General features: G+C 40.8%; 1 protein-coding gene across 1 annotated transcript in view; it reads right to left on the bottom strand.

The window, feature by feature from the left end:
• The window catches only part of MYO16 (myosin XVI), a 653675-nt gene that overhangs the window by 51953 nt on the left and 580929 nt on the right, over positions 1–20793 (bottom strand). Inside the window, exons 34-35 of the mRNA XM_011933947.1 lie at positions 19273–19431; positions 2814–2905 (exon numbers count right to left, since the gene is read on the bottom strand). Coding sequence (XP_011789337.1) covers positions 2814–2905; positions 19273–19431 — 251 coding nt within the window. The remainder of the gene's footprint in view (positions 1–2813; positions 2906–19272; positions 19432–20793) is intronic.

Below are 20793 nucleotides of genomic sequence, written 5' to 3'. Positions count from 1 at the left end.
TTGTATGTTGTGGAATGGAGGGACCAAGTTCGAACTTGCAGTAAAGATCCTTGCCGCTTGGCTTTGACTCTGGACTCTGGTGGTCTTCTTCGGGGGAATAAACGGTCTGGGCATAACAGAGCCAGGTCAGTTGTTATCCCTTCCATTATATGTCCCTCGCTCTGCATCCATCATAGGTAGGTTAACTGAGCCCATCTTACATGTATTTGTCCAGCTGTCAAAGCAGCAGGGGAGGAAGAGGGAGTCCCTTTCCTTGTATTTCCATCATGGTAGGTGCGAAACTTAAATGTGGGACTGGCAGGAAAAAGCCAGATCACAAATGTGCACTATCACTGCTGAAGACTTTTATTTTTGAACCAAAAATTCTTTAAGCTTTATGAAACAGGCCGGGTGCAGTGGCTCACGCCTGTAATCCCAGCACTTTGGGAAGCCAAGGCGGGTGGATCACTGAGGTCAGGAGTTTGAGACCAGCCTAACCAACATGATGAAACTCCGTCTCTACTGAAAATACAAAATTAGCCAGGTGTGGTGGTGCACACCTGTAATCCCAGCTACTTGGGAGGCTGAGGTAGGAGAATCGCTTGAACCCCGGAGGTGGAGGTTGCAATGAGCTGAGATCATCCCACTGCACTCCAGCCTGGGCAACAAGAGTGAAACTCTGTCTCAAAAAAATAAAACAAATAAATAAATAAATAAATAAATTTTATGAAACAGTTAAATGACTCCTCTGTTCCTTTTAACGGATTAGGATAAATTCATTCTCAGAAACGGAACATAGGATCTTGATTTCCATTCAAACTGTAGACTCAGTGAATTTTCCAGATGATCTTTGGCAAATTACTGACTCTATTTTCTCCCTTCTTTATCTACCGTAATGCCCAGACATTTTATCTTCCTTGAAGGGAGTTTATTAAAACTGCTGATGAGGCTAATGAAAATATAGACATCCTTAAAGAGAAATTTCACTTTTGGTCACCATTTTATTTTGCTGCTACACGCCCAATCTGTCTGGGACTGGATTTTATAGAATTTCTATTTAATTGCATTAGTAGAAAAGCTAAAAAGCTGCTCCTCTCTATGTGTCCATCCTTCTTGCATAAATGTCACATGAGAGAGTAATTCTGAAAGCCATTAAACACATAGTTTCACATAACTCTTACAGCTTCTCACCAGTAAGGAATCTGTCTCATCACGTGAGTGCCCACAATTTGCATGGAAGAAAATTAGCCTGGTTTTCAGTTTCCTTGAGAAAAAGAAAGTGCCCCAAGATGACTGGCAGTTCCTGCCTCATCAGGGATGTCTACATTTGAAAACAAGGCCTCTTTGAAATCTGAGACTGGAAAATGATTCCTGATGACCTTTCCCATCTCTCTTTGATTCTTAGCCAAACACAGAGGAATAGTCACAAAGCAGCCTACTATATATACCTTCTTTCAAATGACTCTCTTTGTCTAAGAACCACACTGTAGGGGCAGGCCTGGAAAGGATGTCAGATGGCCCAGCATTGTGTTGTAATGTACAGGCGGCAGGCCTCTGATACAAAAATCAAACCAGTGTTCATGACCAGGAGGTTCCCCTCTGCACCATCTCAGAGGAAGCATCTGTGATGCTTACAAGGTAAAGTAGATGCATCTCTAAGGAACAGAGGGGAGATTAGGACAATCTATTATTGCAGCCAATCAGCATTTTCTTTCTATTTCAGTGCCTGGATATCAGTGCAAGTGATTTCAGAAGATTGCCTACTGTAAGATTTATTCTTAAGATTCAAATTATTGATTTTTCTCACTACCTCATCAGTGTTATTTAGAAAAATCTCCGCTGATAATATGGCTGTGCCTCTATAATGCTAAATATTCCAAGGAAAGCTGATCATTAGCTGGATACTTGATTTCATGGAAACATCTGGATACTTGGCTGAGGATATTTTAGATTTTTATGTAGATGTTTGACATAAAAATTGTGCTGTAACTTTAGATAAAATGAGAATCCTGTTGCTAAAGCAATAGTGTGTTAATACATTGATAACAAAGTCTCCCTACTTAGTGGTTTGTGCATCACCTTGAATGCAACATTATATATTTTAAAGATAATTATTTAAAGTATATTTTAAAATTCAACATAAAAGGAAAATAAAACACTACATTCTATAACATAAATTCTTTTACTTTCTAAAAGCACCAATGGGTTTATTTTTCTTCTTCTTGAAGTGATAATCTTGTTTATTTTGGTGAAACTGTTATGAGCAGACACATGAAACATTTACATGGAATCAGTAATACACCTCCAAACAGTTTTGTGGACTGCAATCTCATTTTGATTTTACCATGTTCTCATGATATGTCATATTTCAAATCAGTGTGAATTACATGGAAGTGAATGTCACAACTGAGATAAAACGCATGCCATGAAACCACTGGTGGTTCAAGCATTTTATTCCCAGGTGTGGTCACTAAGAGTCGTCCTATTTTAGCCAAGGCCAAATGCATAGCAACTTCATTCAGCAGGTTTAATACCATCTTCACCCGAGAATAATTTTAAACTACCACAACATAAATTAAATCTACAATATTTCATTTAAAACTATTATGTTTTAGGTTTTTTGGACATTATTCTTTAGTTTGGAAACAGGTGGAAAATTGTAGTCAGCTGAGATGGAGAGAGAAGACCATTCAGCCCAAGGAGTGTAGGGCAGAGGTGAGAACAGCTGAGCTCTGCAGTCCACACAGAGCATCTATTGGTAACAAGTTAATGAATGTCTTGTCATAACTGAATTCCATTTGTCACTGCACATGTGAACAGATAGACATCATTACCTGAGTGGTGTGACTGTCCCTGTGTCTCTGAAATGTCGAAGTCCCTGTGCCACTTATAGACAACCGTGAGTATCCATCTTCTTCAGGTAAACCTATTGAGGTCAACACAAATCAGGAGTTAAGCAGTGTCTCCTTGTTCCAAATAAAGTAAGTCATGCACTCATTACAATAAACTAGAATTGTTATCTTTTACAAATTGAAATGATGTGCCTTAAACACAAACTAAATACTAAATTTTGCAATGAAACATGGGCACACACAGTATTGTGGCAGCTTCATTTAGGAAAAGAGGGCATATCCTGCCAAAGGAGATACAATGATAATAAAGAAATATGTGATAATAGCACAAAAGTGAGCAGACAAGTATTGGAGGGGAGAAGGGAAACTTCCAGATACTGAAAAGGTTTAAAGACACGTCTGGGGTCAGTGACGGGCCCAGAGTCGCTGGGGTGACTGCAGACAGCAGAATGTCGCTGCCACTCATAGGACTGCAGGGAGACGAGGAAGGGATTCGAAGTCAGAGCATGACTGAGCCTGTGTGTCCGATGAATTCCACTGGCTGTAGTTCATTTTGTGCACAAGGAAGCAAAGAGATTGGCTGAATTTCCACGAGGAAAAGGTGGGGAGAGCTGCTGATTCACAACACGCCAATTCAGGAGCAACCACGTAGAGTAAGTTGTAGGTTTATGAAACTTTACATGCCCTCCAACAACATGAAGTCGCTATGAGGCACCAAATGATTTTATTAATTATCCTTTATGATCAAAGCAGTTTCCCACTCTCTGCACCGTTGGCATTTTGGCCTGTATAATTCTTTGCAGTGGGGTCTGCCCCATGCATTGCAGGATGGTAAACAGCATCCCTGACCTCCACCCACTAGATGCCAGCAGCACCCCCATTTGTGGCACCCAGAAATGTTCCCAGACATTTCCAAAAGTTCCTTGGAGGGCAAAGTCATCCCCTCCTACACTGGCTGAGAACCACTGTGATACAGGCATCATGCATCACCGAAAGTGACTTCGATTAATAAACATGAATAGACAAAAAGAAATAAGAACCCAACAAAATGAATTCAACTCAGAGAACTTTAACTACTGAAGTAATTACTACTCCCCTCTGAAAGCATAATTAACTAGCACAGTATAATTGATGAAACATATACATGATTCCTAAATTAAAAATTATTAGACAATCAGTGCACACTTTTCCGATTATAGGAGAGAGTTCCTCAGGGAAGTCTACACAATCCTGTCAATACATAACAAGTCCTTCCCAGTGATCTTGTTACATGTCCAGATACCTTGGTATAGAAAAGCTAACTTCATGAAGGCTGGGCAGACAATGGCCGGAGAACAGATCTCAGCCACAGGCAGCAACAGTAGCCTCAGGTGCTACGTGGGAATAGTGTCCTTAGACACTGTGGTAGCAGGACACAGGAAAGGCTCCAATCACAGTGAGTGTTGGAGCAGCCTGAAGTTCACACAGGCAGAAGGGGGCATGGCAATTCAAGATCAGGCACAATATGAAATTTCAGGAGACTAGATAAGGCAGATAGTTGGAAAGAAAACGTGTTTCCAGGTAGTAGAGCACAACAAGGGCTTGGGATTCATGTGACAGGCTCCCTCTTGGAGGGGAATAAAGGATGGGGTGTTGGGACGAAGGGGCCAATTGACAAGCAAGAGAAACCTTAACTTCTACAGGAACCATAAAGAAACCAGTTCACCAGGAGAAGACAATTGTGATCCATTTTTCAAAACTAAATTATAAATTAGAAGTTGGGGATGGATGCAGTGGCTCACGCCTGTAATCTCAGCACTTTGGGAGGCTGAGATGGCAGATCACCTGTGGTCAGGAGATCATGACCAACCTGGCCACCATGGTGAAATCTCATCTCTACTAAAAACACAAAATTACCCGGGCCTGGTGGTGCACACCTGTAGTCCCAGCTACTCGGGGTGCTGAGGCAGGAGAATCGCTTGAACCCGGGAGGCAGAGTTGCAGTGAGCCAAGTTTGCGCCATTGTACCCCAGCCTGGGTGACAGAGTGAGACTCCATCTCAAAATAAATAAACAAATAAATAAATAAATAAAATTAGAAGTTGGAGCTCAGAATCAAAACAGAAACTCAATTGAAAGGGTACAAGCTCAGAGCCGAATCGATAGTCTGCTGAGCACCAAACAGAGTCAATTAAAATAAAGGTTAAAAACATTTATGAGCAACCTCTGCATGAGGCACTGGGAAATACAATGAAGAATGAAGAAAAGTCCCCACCCTTGAGGAAGTCATAATTCAGTGAGAATGACACTGAAGCCAAACACACAGCAGCATGATTTCAGGATTAAGAAGAGTACAGGTCACGTTGAACAGGGTCTTGGAGAAGGCAAGCATTTATTCTGATGGAAGGGACTAGAGGAAACTTCATGGTGGTGTTGCCAAAGGACCTGGGCCTTCCAGGAGGAGAAGAATTGTGGAGGGCGAACAAAGTCGAGAAGGACTGGCTGAGAGCACCAATGTTGATAAGGCAACAAAACACAAGGACGCTTCGTGGAAATGTGACCACACTTTGGAGATGAGAGGTAGCACTGCAGACTTCCCAGAAGAGATGTGCTGTCATTTTAAGTCATGAGTTCAAAGGTATTTCATTCGTAACTGTTGACTAAAGGAAGGATGGGTCCCAGAACCTGTGTCAGGGCTCCACAGACAGGGATGGATGCAGTGTGGGCAGGTGCTCGCATGCAGGTGTGGAGGGCCAGGTGAGGACAGTGGGGAGGGAGGCAGGTGCATGGGTGCTGGGGGAGACTGGCATGTGGAGGAGGGGGTGGGACAAAGGACTGAGCCCAAGAAGTCAGAGGGAAGGGGATTTTGGAAGGTTGTAGCAAACAGGCCAAGGGTCCTCATCACGGCCAACTCACCAACGTTGTGAGTACTGGAAGGGGCAGAATGACAGCCAGGAAGCGCCAAAGGTGCGAAGGAGGTTACACGGCAGGAGGGTTTTGTTTTGTTTTGTTTTGTTTGTTTTTTCCAGCACAATATTTTATTTCGCTGCCATATTAGAAGCAGTACCTTTTTAAGGCAAATAATTTTAAAATGACATCAAAGGCACAAACCATTAATTAAAAAAAAAACAGATTCATATCTCTATATAAACATTAAAAATAAACATATTGAAGATGCCCTAAAAATAAAATGTGTATTTTAAAAGAACAATGTAGAACATTGAAATATATTAAATAAGAGCCTTTTAAATTCTTAAAACATCCTACAGATCAAAATAAAGGACCTTCTCCCAGATATTAAACAATGGACAAATAATAAGTTTAGAAAATAAAGGAGAAAAAAATGAATGACTAATATGTAATACATATATTCAATTTCATTAAGAATTCCAAGTAATGGATATGAGACTACAGTAACATTCATTTTATCTATCAAAATAACACGGTTTTAAAACTTTTTATTACAAACATTTCAGACATAAAGAGAATATGTAGTGAAACTCCATGCACCCATTCCAAGCCTTGGGGCTGTCAATTTTATCCATTTTTATCCATTTTTTATTCATTTTTCACTTAAATCCCAGAAATCATGTCATTTTAGCTGTAAATATTTGTACATGTGTCCCTAACTGACAAGAACTTTTTTTTTTAAAAAAAAAAAAACATAGCAAGGATTTTCTCACACAGCTAACAGGAACATTGCTAAGCAAAGGCCCCCAGCAAAGTCCCACAGTCTTGTGTGGGTAGAGAATCCCGTGGCGCATTTTAACCAGGGCGAAGACTCCAATTGTGTTGGAGGAACATTTAAAGTGAAGATAGAGCTCCTTATCTGTGCCTTCATTAAAGGGTGGAATTCTGTCTGTGAAGAAGCTTCTGCACATTCTGAGAAGCCTCCTCTGCTCCTCGTACTGCAGCAGTCTTCTCCCTAGACCAGGCTTGGAGTTAACAATTCCCAGCTTAGAGATTCATGTGTCCCTTACTGAACATATTCTTTCCAGGGTCGCAACAGTGTGCTTCAAAAAGTCGAGCTTTTGGTCCATTTGATACCAAACTATTTCCAAAAGCCATTCTTGCCCAAATGACAGCAAGTCAAGGTCTTCTGAAACTGCATCCACTCTACCCTACCCTCCAGACATCCAGCTCTTCTGCTCAAAGAAAACATGCAGATGCTCAGGGAAGGAATGCCCCAAAGCTGATCTTCATGGCCTAATGGAGACGCTGTGGACACTCCATAGAACCTGCTGTTGGTCCTTTAAACTTGGGTGGGCAAAAGTCAAAAAGGCTTTGGCCTTGATTGAGGGTTTAGCAGGAAGAAGCAGCCTCTGCTCTTCCTCTCCTCCTGAATTGGAGGCTGCTCAGAGCACTGAAAATGAAACTTTCCTCCAGGACACAAGAAGGAATGGCTTTTAGGACATCCTCATCACTGGGATGTAGACCTGGTCCCTGGAGTTCTGTGTGATTTTTTAAGTAATTTTGAAAAGTGAGAGACTCTGGGGCCATGAGGTCTATATGCAGAGCCCAGTGGGTTCATGCAAATTCTTATAAGAAGACAAGAATGAGGGCCAGGTGTGGTGGCTCATGCCTGTAAATCCAGCACTTTGAGAGGCCGAGGCGGGTCGATCACGAGGTCAGGATATCAAGACCATTCTGGCTAACACAGTGAAACCCCACCTCTTCTAAAAAAAAATACAAAAAAAATAGCCAGACGTGGTGGCGGGCGCCTGTAGTCCCAGCTACTCAGGAGGTTGAGGCTGAAGAATCACTTGAACCCAGGAGGTGGAGATTGCAGTGAATCGAGATCGTGCCATTGCACTCTAGCCTGGGTGACAGAGTGAGACTCCATCTCAAAAAACAAAACAAAACAAAACAAAACAAAAACCAGACAAGACAAGAATGAGACAGAGACTTTCAAGGGGGTTATGGCACTGAATTTCACATGGCTAACCAGTTGGAATCTGTTAGTCAAATCTGTCATTTTGTAGGGACCCAAACTTGTTTAGTCAATGGCAAGGGGGTTTGAATTCTCTTTTTACATCTGTCCAGCTTTCCAAGTATTCCATTACCTTTAAATTCACTCCCCTCTTGATTTCCATGAAATTGGACATCTGTCTTCTATCTCTTGAGCATCTATTGCATGTCTCCATTTCCACCCTTCTCAATGTAAATTTCTCAAAGTTTGGCATTCTACATTGTTTAGTGGTCATATTTCTTTTCTTATTCCTCTTTATTATTGTTCTTCTGATGCTACAAATAACCACCATGTCTCCAGCTTCTTTGAAAATTCTGGCTTTTCTCTTTCTATTCTGGAACCCTGGCCTAAACTCCAAACCTGTAATCGTCATTTATGGAAAAATCATCCATAATCAGAAGTCCTTCTCTCTCGAGCTCCAAATCCGCTTATGGAATTAACCTCCTTTGGGAACTGCCCTTCCCTTCTAAAGACTGCAGTATTCTCCCATCATTTGCCTCAAATTCTTGGAGTTGTTCTTGACACCTTCCACTTCTTGACTCCTATACCAATACAGTCTAATACTCTTGCTTCATGTACAAAACCTGCCAAGGCTTAAGTGAATGAATTCAAAACTGGCACCCCCAAACTCAGTTTCCAATTCGGTTGTTCACCCTGGATAGTACAATCAGGTACACTTCTCCAAAATAGCAGACAGTACTCCCTCAAAACAATGGCAACCCTTTCAGAGACATTCTTTTTTTTTTTCTCTTGTTTTTTCATTTTTTATTTTTTTCTTGTTTTTTATTTTTTATTTTTTTTGAGACAGAGTCTGGCTCTGTCGCCCAGGCTGGAGTGCAGTGGCACGATCTCGGCTCACCGCAAGCTCCGCCTCCCGGGTTCACGCCATTCTCCTGCCTCAACCTCCCGAGTAGCTGGAACTACAGGTGCCTGCCACCACGCCTGGCTAATTTTTTGTATTTTTAGTAGAGACAGGGTTTCACCGTGTTAGCCAGGATGGTCTCGATCTCCAGACCTTGTGATCCGCCCGCCTCGGCCTCCCAAAGTGCTGGGATTACAGGCGTGAGCCACCATGCCCAGCCGAGACACTCTTTAAATTGGCATTCATGGCTCTGTAGCTCCTACATAATTGTTTCTTTCCTCTCTTACTTACTCACCTATTCTATCAGAGAAGCTGATTCACATTCCTGCCGCAATACATTGTGCAGAAAATTCCTGGAAATGTGCTCCCTTCTTTTCTGATTTAAACACATTTTGAAAATCCCAACCTTCTCTATGAAGCATCCTTAGCAATCCCAGCCCACCAGAATCATCTCTTTTATCTATGCAGAAAGTCACCGAGTAATCATTATTTATGGGATTCGTTTGACATTTATTGCTGACTGCCCTATTTTGCAGCCTCCTTGGTATGTATTTTCAGTGTGCTCCGTATTTTCACTGTTCACACAAAGAAGTCATCTTGTGGTGCTTAGGTATCATAGGGCTCCCATGCATAACACAAAGCCTACATGTGACAGGTGCACTTGGTGAGTGTTTTGATTGACTAATGTGCACCTCTCTCTTCACTGGGTTTCCTCTTGCCATCTTGCCCTTCATATTATTTTGAATCCTCTAACCTCGATATTAAATATCCCCTGAACTCCACCCAGATATTCCTGCTTCTATTCATTCCAGAGACTCCAAATTGTAATGTCTGTCTTTGCCCTGCATACCAGCATAAGCCATCAAAGTAACATTGTGTATTTGGCTCTACACGTGGGCATTTGTGTCTCTTTCATAAAGCACTGATCTACTATTATAGCCTGTATGGTTTCAGAGAAACAAATTCACTGCCTTGCACCTCATCTACCTCATTCATGCAATTGTTGTTTCTGTTGGATAAATCCTCGTGACTCTTCTAGCTCTAAAACACGTAACACTTTATGAATAACTGCGTATGGGTAATATTTCTTGAGTATTAACTTTCTGTTAAATATTGTCGTATAAAATACAGCAATCCACGAAGTAGGTGCTTTTATTATTCCCATTTTTAAGATGAGAAAATTGAAAAGCAGAGGTTAAGTAACTTGCCCATGGTAGGGGAGTTAATAAGCATCGGAGCTGAGCTTCAAACCCAGGAAGGCAGAATGACGCCTTAAGCACTGGGAACAACATTCCACAGCTAGGAAAGAGTAGAGTGAGCATTTCAATCTGTTCCTTTTCAACACTGACTTCTCAACTGCAGTGGAGAAAAGGTAATTAAATAATATCCACATTAGAAATTATTTAATGTGACTTTAAAATGCTTTTAACTAGAAGGATGAGTGGGGCAGGGCTTACTTGATGCCCCAGGAGTTTTCTTTCTTTGCAAAGGTAACTTCTATTGCTTAAAATAGATGAGGTCAACATATTCCAGATTGTCAAGTGAGGCTTGCTTCCTTTTCTCTGGCTGTTAGACTTTCAGTCAGAGAAGAGTATGAGTTCCAAAGAATGTGTACAATTTCCATAAAGAAAGTGATGTTGGCCAGGCGCAGTGGCTCACGCCTGTAATCCCAGCACTTTGGGAGGCCGAGGCGGGCAGATCATGAGATCAGGAGATCAAGACCATGTGGGCTAACACGGTGAAACCCCGTCTCTACTAAAAATCCAAAAAATTAGCCGGGTGTGGTCGCAGGCGCCTGTAGTGTCAGCTACTGGGGAGGCTGAGGCAGGAGAGTGGCGTGAACCCCGGAGGCAGAGCTTGCAGTGAGCTGAGATAGCGCCCCTGCACTCCAGCCTGGGCGACAGAGTGAGACTCCATCTCAAAAAAAAAAAAAAAAAAAGTGATGTTGTAAAATATATATTAACGACATTTATGGACTCCCACCAAAGGCTCCTTGACTGGTGGATTGGATTGATTTCGAGGTGTGGCTGATGGAAGCCCTTCTTAGATGTTCCCAGAACTGGTGTGGTTTGGTGCTCTAATGGCCTAAGTTCAACAAGGCGCCAGAGTTGATGCACAGAATGCAGATTTTCTGGTCCTGCAAATGATGCCCCCCAACCTTTTGCCTTAGGAAGCCTATATTCAACACAAATAACCCTTATTGTGCATTGAGGATGAACATAATGCAAATCAAAAATACACAATTTGCACAGAATGATAAATGTAAATGCAAATGCAATGACTGTATTCTTTCATTGCCATTTTTCCTGATACCCAGCCATATTATGTATATTCACTTGACAGCAAGAAAAAAAAAATTGAACATAAAATGCCCTAGTTGGATTTTTTTATATCTGTGTCCCCACAAAATAAACATCTTTATGTTCACAATATTTTGTTTGATAAAGCTAAAATGTTCTAACACTAAAAACTGCTCTCTAATCTAATGATAAATAACCACAAGTCCAGGGAATAATTAAGTATACAAAAAAAGATCCAAACTTGCGTTCACATCAGTAAAAGGATGGCAATTAAAGTAAGTGATAGCTATAATTACCCACACATAACTATATTTCAACAAATGAACAAACAGATAATTATTTCTGGGAAGCAGAGGTAGCATGCAGATACTGGCATTCAAAAGAAAAATGTTTCCTAGAAAATAACACTGTTTCTGATTCAATTTGAACTTTAAATTATTTTAAACATTTGTTTTCATCTTGTGCCCATATTTAGAAAGTGCATTGGCCGCACTTTGTAAGTTATGAACCTGTACTAATAATTGCTTTAAGAGTTATCATGTTCATGTATATACCACATGCTGCACATGTGTAATGTTTGTTCAATTTCTATAATACTGACTGGGCAGTTTTTCTGACTCTGCCCTCTGGATGGGATTTACTGGTTCCTATGCAACAAACAACATTGTTTCAATCAGTAAATGCTTACTGAGGGCCTAAGTATATAGAGCCTTGTGCTGGATGTTTTAAAAATCATGGGGAAAGTTCCAGGCACCCAAACATTCATGGCACTCACAAAAGTAGATCAGCATAAATGTGTTAAGTTGCTTTGAAAGATTGAATTTCCAATTGAAATAATTTTCCTTTTGCACATATAACTCTTGAGATTTTCAAGTGGTTTTTAATTAATGACAGCATAGAACCAACTGTATTTTAAAATCCGTAAGCACGTTAAGGGAGAACACAGCAATCTGTGTTGCAGGCTTCGGCCATACACACTATCTGTCATGTGCTGAAGTTTAGAACCCTGATACTCCCAAAGAATTCATATTATTAATTTCATGGAGCCTTTTCCACAAACATCTCCATTTTGGTCTAGAGGGTTTTTGTCTGTTTCTTTCGTTTTTGGTTATGTTTTGATATTTACCGTAGCACTTGTAGTTCTTTTATTATTATTATCAAATCTTTTAGGATCATTTCCGAAGCTGTAGTCTTTGCCTTTTGCCTCAAAACATGGAAAACTTAAATATTTTGGTGAAGAAAAGTTCCCTTTCTCCATCTCTTTCTTCCTTTTTTTTTTTTTTTTAATTGCAGAATTGTAACAACTGTGTCCGGAATTGGTGGGTTCTTGGTCTCACTGACTTCAAGAATGAAGCCGTGGACTCTCGCGGTGAGTGTAACAGTTCTTAAACATGGTGTGTCCGGAGTTTGTTCCTTCAGACGTTCAGATGTGTCTGAGCTTCTTCCTTCTGGTGGGTTCGTGGTCTCGCTCTCAGGAGTGAAGCTGTAGACCTTCATGGTGAGTGTTACAGCTCTTAAAGGCAGTGCGTCTGGAATTGTTCCTTCTGCCTGGTGGGTTCGTGGTCTCGCTGGCTTCAGGAGTCAAGTGGCAGACCTTCGTCGTGAGTGTTACAGTTCATAATCGCAGCATGGACCCAAACAGTGTGCAACAGCAAGATTTATTGCAAAGAGCGAAAGAACAAAGCCACCACGGTGTGGAAAAGGACCCAAGCTGGTTGCCACCACTGGCTCCGGCAGCCTGCTTTTATTCCCTTATGTGGCCACGCCCACATCCTGCTGATTGGTCCATTTTACAGAGAGCTGATTGGCCCACTTTGAGAGAGCGCTGACTGGTGCCTTTACAATTCTTGGGCTAGACACAGAGTCACAGAGTGCTAGTTAGCTACAGAATTAGTTAGATACAGAGTACCAATTGGTGTGTTTATAAACCCTGAGCTAGACACAGAGTGCTGATTGGTGCATTTACAATCCTTGAGCTAGACAGAGCCACAGCCTGCGAGTCCTCCAAGTCTCCACTAGGTCCGCTAGATACAGAGTACCAATTGGTGTATTCACAAACCCTGAGCTAGACACAGTGCTGATTGGTGTATTTACAAACACTGAGCTAGACACAGAGTGCTGATTGGTGTATTTACAAACCCTGAGCTAGACACAGAGTGCTGATTGGTGTATTTACAAACCCTGAGCTAGACACAGAATGCTGATTGGTGCACACAGGATCTGGCTAGATATAGAAGTTCTCCAAGTCCCCATCCAGTTCAGGAGCCCAGCTGACTTCACCCAGTGGATCCTGCACCAGGGCTGCAGGCAGAGCAGCCCCGTCAGTACTGAGTTTCCCCTACACTCTTCAGCCCTTGGACTGTGATGGGACCGGGCGCCTCAGAGCAGGGGGTGGTGCCCCTGGGGGAGGCTCAGGCTGCCCGGGAGCCCACCACAGCAGGAGGAGCTCAGACATGGCGGGCTGCAGGTCCCAAGCCCTGTCCCGCGGGGAGGCAGCTAGGAGGCCTGTGTCAGCGGGCCGACACTGCTGGGGGACCGAGTGCAACCTCTGCAGCTGCTGGCCGGGGTGCTAAGCCCCTCACTGCCCTGGGCTGGCAGCACCTGCTGGCTGCTCTGTGTGTAGAGTCCACTGAGCCCACGCCCGCTCCTGCTGGAACTCGCACTGGCCCGCAAGCGCGGAGCGCAGCCCGGGTTCCCACCCATGCCTCTCCCTCCACACCTCCCTGCAAGCAGAAGGAGGCGGCTCCGGCCTCAGCCAGCCCAGAGAGGGGCTCCCACGGTGCCGTGGCAGGCTGAAGGGCTCCTCAAGCACCACCAGAGTGGAAGCCTAGGCGGAGGCCGAGGAGGCGCTGAGAGTGAGGGTTGCTAGCACATTGTCACCTCTCACAACCACACAAATAAAATAAAGAAATACAACACTGGCAGCTCTGCAGAAGCTCCTGGGGTCATCTCTCCAAATCGCTGCTGGCCTTCTCTTCCGCCGTCCTCACTTTGTGGCAGTTGGTTCTCTGAGCACCTCTTCCTTGTCAGGCAGTTCTGTAATTCTAGAGTGTGTGTGGTAGTATCGCCCTGGAGTCTTAAGTTACATTTCTCTAGTTACTAACGAGGTTGGAATCCATTAAAAATGTTTTTCTAAGTCGTATTCACGTATTCTGTCCAATTTTCTTTTCAGCTGTCTTTGTTTTTGATTTAAATAAACGTTGAATATTAGCCTTTGTTGGGTAAATGTGTTGAAAATATTTTCTCCCTATTTATGTTATTTTTTCCTTTTTCTTTATGGTTAAAACTTTTGTGTCTTGCTTAAGAAGGCCTTCTTTCCTTTTACAAAGTAAGAAAGATATTCTCCTATTGTTTCTTCTATCTATTTTATTATTTGACATTTGACATACAGATCTATAATCTATCAGGAATTGTTTTGTGTGTATAGCATTAGGCAGGGTCAAGTTTCACTGTTTGCCTCACATGGATAGCAATCAATTATTCTTCCCCAGTGCCCTAACATGCCAATTTTGTCATAAATTAAGTGGCTAATTATGCAAGCTGGAGTAATATTATGTTCTTTGTCCTTCTTCCTTCCTATTCTCTTAAAGTGTTTATGTGACATTGGAGTTATTTCATCCTTAGAATTTTGGAAAAATTTAGTGGAGAAACCATCCGATTCTGAAGTTTTCCTTGCAGGAAGGCATTCAATTACAAATTGCATTAATTTAACATTTACAGTGTTATTTAGCTTTCCTACTTCTTTTGTCCATTTTCTTTAGTTCTATTTTTTCTTTTTTTGAGAATGTATTTGTTCATGTACATTTGCAAATTTATCTTGGCGTAAAACTGTTTGTAATATTCTCTTATTTTTAATTTCAGCCAGATCTGTATTGATGTCCTCTTTTCAATCTAAAATCTGTTATTTGTGTCCATTTTCTCTATTTCTCTATCCCCTTGCAAGAAAATTTTCAATCTTATTAATGTTTTCAAAGATAATTTTTTAAAAGATAAACTTTCTCTTTCCTTCCTTTCTATCCCTTTACATTATCTTGTTATTTGTTTTATATTTCAATAACTTATGTTCTTATTATCACTATCGTATCTTTCCTATTTTCGTGGTATTTAGTTTTTGTTCTGTTTCTAATTTCTAGATACTTTTAACACTTGTTGTATTTGTTCTCTTGTGATGCAAATGTTTGAAGCCATACATTTCCATTTCTTAAGAGATCTTTTGTAGTAACATGGATGGAACTGGAAGCCATTATCTTAGGTGAAATAACTAAGACACTGAAAGACAAATGCTGCGTGTTCTCACTTATAAGTGGGAGCTAAATAACGTGTACACTTGAGCATAGAGTGTGGAATAATAGACACTGGAAACTCAGAAGGTGGCAAGGTGGGAGGATGGGATGGGATGGAATGAAGCATATGAAACGACTTAATGAATACAATATATATTATTCAGTTGATGTGGACACTAAAAGCCCAGCCACGGCCACAATGCTGTAGAGCCACATATTGACCATACTGACACTGCATCTGAACCCCTTCCATTCATACACAAAAGACAGTAGTCATGTCCTAAAAGTTCTGTTGTCGTATTTGCCTTGTCATTAGTTAAAATGTTTGAGTTTTGAATTTATTTTGTGATTTCTTCTTGCATATTAGAGGTGGTTTTTTTTTGTTTTTGTTTTTGTTTTTTAGATGAAGTCTGGCTCTGTTGCCCAGGCTGGAGTGCAGTGGCGCGATCTCAGCTCACTCACTGCCAACTCCACCTCCTGGGTTGAAGAGATTCTCCTACCTCAGCTTCCCGAGTAGCTGGGATTAAAGGCATGTACCACCACACCCAGCTGATTTTTGTATTTTTAGTAGAGATGGGGTTTCACCATGTTGGCCAGGCTGGTCTTGAACTCCTGACCTCAGTGATCTGCCTGCCTCGGCCTCCCAAAGTGCTGGGATTGCAGGCGTGAGCCACCGCGCCGGGCCTAGAGATGTAATTTTTGACGTGCAAATATGTGAGCACTGTTTTTGCTGCTTTTTAAATATTTGCACGTTATATCATTTTCTTTTCTATCCCTTTACATTTAATGTTTCAGAATCCTTATGTTTTACTGTTTTCAGAAATCTTAGTTTTTAAAATATTCTGTTAATCATTTTTCATATAAATTTACATTAAATGTCTTTTAAAATTTATTTTAATTAAATAAGGTTTATTTTCATATGTGCTTTTATATCTACTGTCTCAGAACTTTCTACTTGCCCTATTTTTCCTATTTTACCCCTTTTTTTTCATCTTTTGAGTTGACTTTTTATGATTTTATCTTTCTCTCTTTACTGGTTTGGAAATTATCTACCCCACTAATATTCTTTCAGGGGTTACCTTTGAGGTTACAACTGGCAAGGTAGGTTTACCAGTATACAATATTAAATACTATTTTACCCCTCCCATTTTTACCTGCCTTTTTAGTTATTCTTTATTCTTTCCTTTATCTGTAAGCATTCTGAGTCTGTCAATGTTTAATTCTTTTCATTTTAATTTTTTTTCCGAAAAATATCCTTAACTCCCTTTCATTATTACAGGAATTTTTGGGGGGCAGTTATTTTATTTGAGCATGTGAACTATGTTATTTCATTGTCTTTGGACTTCAGTTGCTGCTTTTTGAAGGTAGTACATATTTTTACTTCTATTTGGTCTTTATTTTATAGGTGTTTTACTACGATACACACCTAGCAAAGTTTTATGTGTCCTACTCAGGCTTTGCAAAGATTTCTATTTCATTTCTACAAAAGTTGAACTGATTATGGTGTAATTTAGAGATAGTGAGGTTCACCTTTTTTAGACATACACATCTGTGCATCTACAGAGACATGAGCCCTCGCGGTTGTCTGTAACAACACATGTCCTTCTGAACTTCATCTCCTGCCATTACGCCCAGCCTCCAGCAACCACTCAACTGTTTTCTGTCTCCACAGCTTTGCTTTTCCCCAAATGTCATATAAGCAGGATCACACTTAGTCCTTTGACTTTTTTTTTTTTTTTTTACCTCAACACAATGTTCTAGCCATCCCTTTTGATGCTCGTTACAGTTGATCACTCTTATTTATTGCAGACTTCATCCGTGTGCTAGTTTGGCCTGTGAGATGCTGGTGAGCTCACCTCCAGGCACTCATGGACTCCCCACCCACTGAGTGTGGCCTGGATTTAGTGACTCCATCAAATGTGACAGAGTGCTGGGGTGTCACTTTCAAGACTGGGTTATGTGAAGACTGCAGCCTCCATCTGGGGTGCTGTCTCTTGGATTGCTTGCCCAGCAGTGTGGGGAGAGCTGCCGTGCTGGGAGGCTGCCCTGTGGAGAGGCCCATGTGAGTTGACTTGGATGTGAACCTTCTGCGGCCTGCCAATAGCCATCTGAGTGACCTTGAAAATGGATCAGCCTTCAAGATGACTGTGGTCTTGGCTGACAGCTTGACTGCTGTCTCACAAGGGACCTTAAACCAAAGGCACCCTGCTAAGCCACACACAGCTTCCTGGCCCACAGAAACTATGAAATAATAACCATTTCTTACATAAGCCTCCAAGTTTTGGGAGTAATATTTTGCACAGTGATGGATCACTAATACAAGCCAGTCACCAGTTGAAAGACACTGAATTTATTTCCAGTTTTATGTGATTATGAATAATGTCACCATATGCATTTGCATACAGGTGTTTATGTGAACACTGCTGTCATTTCTCTTGGGAAGATACTGAGGAGTCAGACTGCTGGATCTCATGAAGAATGTATGTTGAACGTTATAAAAATCTGCCAACTTAAATCCATTTCCTGATGCTCTTTCGTCAGTGTTGGGAGAGGCTCTAACATTTCTCACCAAGTCTTTCTTCTGCTCATGCACTTCCTCTTCTTTCCCTAAGACTTCAGTCATCCTTCTCATTATCCTTTATATCTCTAAACCATTGTCCAGAGTTTCCATTCTTCTGTTTTGCTTCAGTCTGTTTCATTCTGGAGATTTTCAGAGTTATCTTCTACTTCCCCAGTTATTTTTTGTTTGTTTTGTTTTGTTTTTAAATAACTATATCTAACTAAGTTTAACTTTATCCTCTGTTGTACTCCATTTTATTACAGCATTTTCCAATTTCAGAATTTCCATGTGATGATTTCCTTATAGTTTCCCATTTCTGCTGAAATTCTCGTTTTATTTTGTGGGGGCTCAGTAAACATACTTATTTTAAGGCATGTGTCTTTGAATTCCAATCTTTTGAATCCCTGTGGACATATTGCAATTGACATATGTCTCGGCTTGTAATTTTTCAACTTATTTTGTGTGCTCCTATGCCTGGTTATTTCTAACTGTGTTGGACTTTGCATTTGAAAAATGGTTTCTAAGAATGTTTTGAAGCCTGGTATGCTATTACTACCCTTTGGGGTACATTTACACGTGTTTCTCCCAGGTACCTGTAGGCCTGGTTGCTTCTGGGCAACTCAACATGGCTCTTGGTTCTGGTTCACTCTGACTCTTGGGAAGAACACTTGAAGGCCCCACCCCAAGGCCTTGGTGGGGCCACGACTCAGTTTCTTGCCCTGTAATCTGACAAGGCAGTCAGAAGCACAACTCGACTTCTTAGCTGCCTTCTCCGAACAATGTGGGTACCCCTATGTCCCCATGAGCCAAGCCTCAAGTGTGGGCTTCCTTGCTTCAGCTCACCTTGCACCCCACTCCCAGGTCTTCAGCTGCTTCCCAGCATTTCAGCATCGTGATGGTTCTCCCATGCCTCTAATTAGACTAAACAAACATGTTTTTTCCAACCCTACAGGAACCTCTCAGGAATAGTTGGTCTGAATCTTCCCATCAGTTATTCCCAGAAGCCTTTGTCTTCTTTTATTTGTGAGAGAAAATACTTGCATGATCCTCAGCTTTTGTACCTGCAACCAAGCCACTTTCTAAATGTGGCACTCATTGATGTACGTAAAATACCTGAAGCCAGTCTGGCACTTATCATTTCTTTAATATTATTTTCCTTCACTTTTCTTAGTTACCAGAATAATTTTTTAATTAAAAATATTGGTAGATAATCCATTGCCTTCTTCTGCTCAGTATACTAATTTTAGACCAATTAGATTAATACTCCATAAAATTTCAGAAAAGTCAACAAAGAGTGAATACAATTCCAATTCTTTAACTGAAGCAATCATATGCTGACAACAATACCTGCAGGAGAGTTTCATGGTTTATTTTCTATTTTCCAGTTCTTAACCCTTCTTCATTTTCATATTTTAAATCCATTCCTCCTAGAAAGTTGATACAGCCTAAAACTTTTATCCATTTACTTCTGAGTCTAAAAAGTACTTACCATTTGAGATGGAATTTCCATTTTCAGCAGTTATAGCACTAGACAGTGAATTAGATAACTGAATTCCATGGTTATTTGCATTTCTATCTTGAGCCTCGGAAGTAATTTCTGATGTACTAGGGTCATCCCGACTACTTAGGTTCATGTTAGTTTCAAAACCTAAAATAAATTTTAGAAAACATAATTACTTTCTGATAACATGTACTGAATACAATGAATAAAACGTTTGGAGAAAATAATAAAACATCAAATCAAACATTCATGACATTTAAAATCATAATCTTTAATCAAATTTGTGGCCTATATAATATTCAACAAATTTTGCCACAACACTGTTAAACAAAAAGGAAAGTGTTAAGTGGTACAAATAATTTGTTGCATTCAAACCTATTTATAAAGAATTTTTGATGTCACAGATCAAATAACTTGTCATTATAGTATTGCCTATCATGAGAAAGCAATGAGTTCATGTTTCAGGAGTTTTCTGAATTATTAAATTTAAATAAATTTAGGCAATCTTATAGCTTTGGAAAAAATAAGAAACACTTGAGTGATAAGAAACACTATGGTGCTATTTTCAACATCACTATAAACATTTTTAGTGTCCATATTGGAATACTAAACTTCAATACTCAACTTCTGCATTCTGCACACTAAGATAATTACTTAAATATTGAATGCATGTCCTATATTAAGTGAGAGGTGGGAACACAGAAGCCACTGTCCAAATTCCACTGAAGAGCCTAATGAAGACTTTTAAAAGTGACGTAGTATTAATAAAGCAAAACACAGCAAATGCTTGCTCTTTGGAGCAATATCTAATGGAGGTAGGTTTCCCCATGGTCACTGCATTACCCTTAGGCACACAACCAGACTTTGCAAATCAGGCACGACTGTCCATCAAGGGGTCAGACATCCCCCCATCACCACCTCTGCCAGGTTTCCTTTCTCAGACTGCACAGGTGCACCAGGGATTGGCTCTTGCTTCCCAAGGAACCTCAAAAAAGCTGCAACCTATTGGAGACTTTTGATTCAGCATCAGGGATATGTATGAGACTGGTTCTTTTCTGTTGGGACACAGTTGATTCTGACTGTCTTAAAGTTAGGCCTTTCTAAAGATTTAGACTAACAAATTATTTGAATGGGGCAACATGCATAATTTGCTTTATTATACTTTAAATATGGCAGAACAGTGTTTTACCACCCCAATCCCAATCACCAGTACTTCCATAGGCAGACATGTTATCCCTATTTTGCTGAAGAAGGAATTAGGGTTACTCAGTCATGCAGCTGGAAAGAGACAGAATGGAACTTTAACGTGTATGTTCTGATTATTATTCAGTCTTTATTTTTCATTAAAAGACAAATTGGATTATGTCTTTTCCATGCTGAAAACTTTTGGATAAACTGCTGTTGGTTACAATCTACAGAAAGAAGGTAGGAAGGAGACAAGGAGGGAAGGAGGGAGGAAGACAGGAAAACAATGGAAGGAAGGAAAAAAGGAAAGAAGGGAGGGAGGGA

The sequence above is a fragment of the Colobus angolensis genome, unplaced genomic scaffold (genome assembly GCF_000951035.1).
Source record: "Colobus angolensis palliatus isolate OR3802 unplaced genomic scaffold, Cang.pa_1.0 Scaffold13, whole genome shotgun sequence".
Lineage (NCBI taxonomy): Eukaryota > Metazoa > Chordata > Mammalia > Primates > Cercopithecidae > Colobus > Colobus angolensis.
Note: the sequence above shows the minus strand (reverse complement) of the source record. Positions and strands in the feature narration are given on the sequence as shown.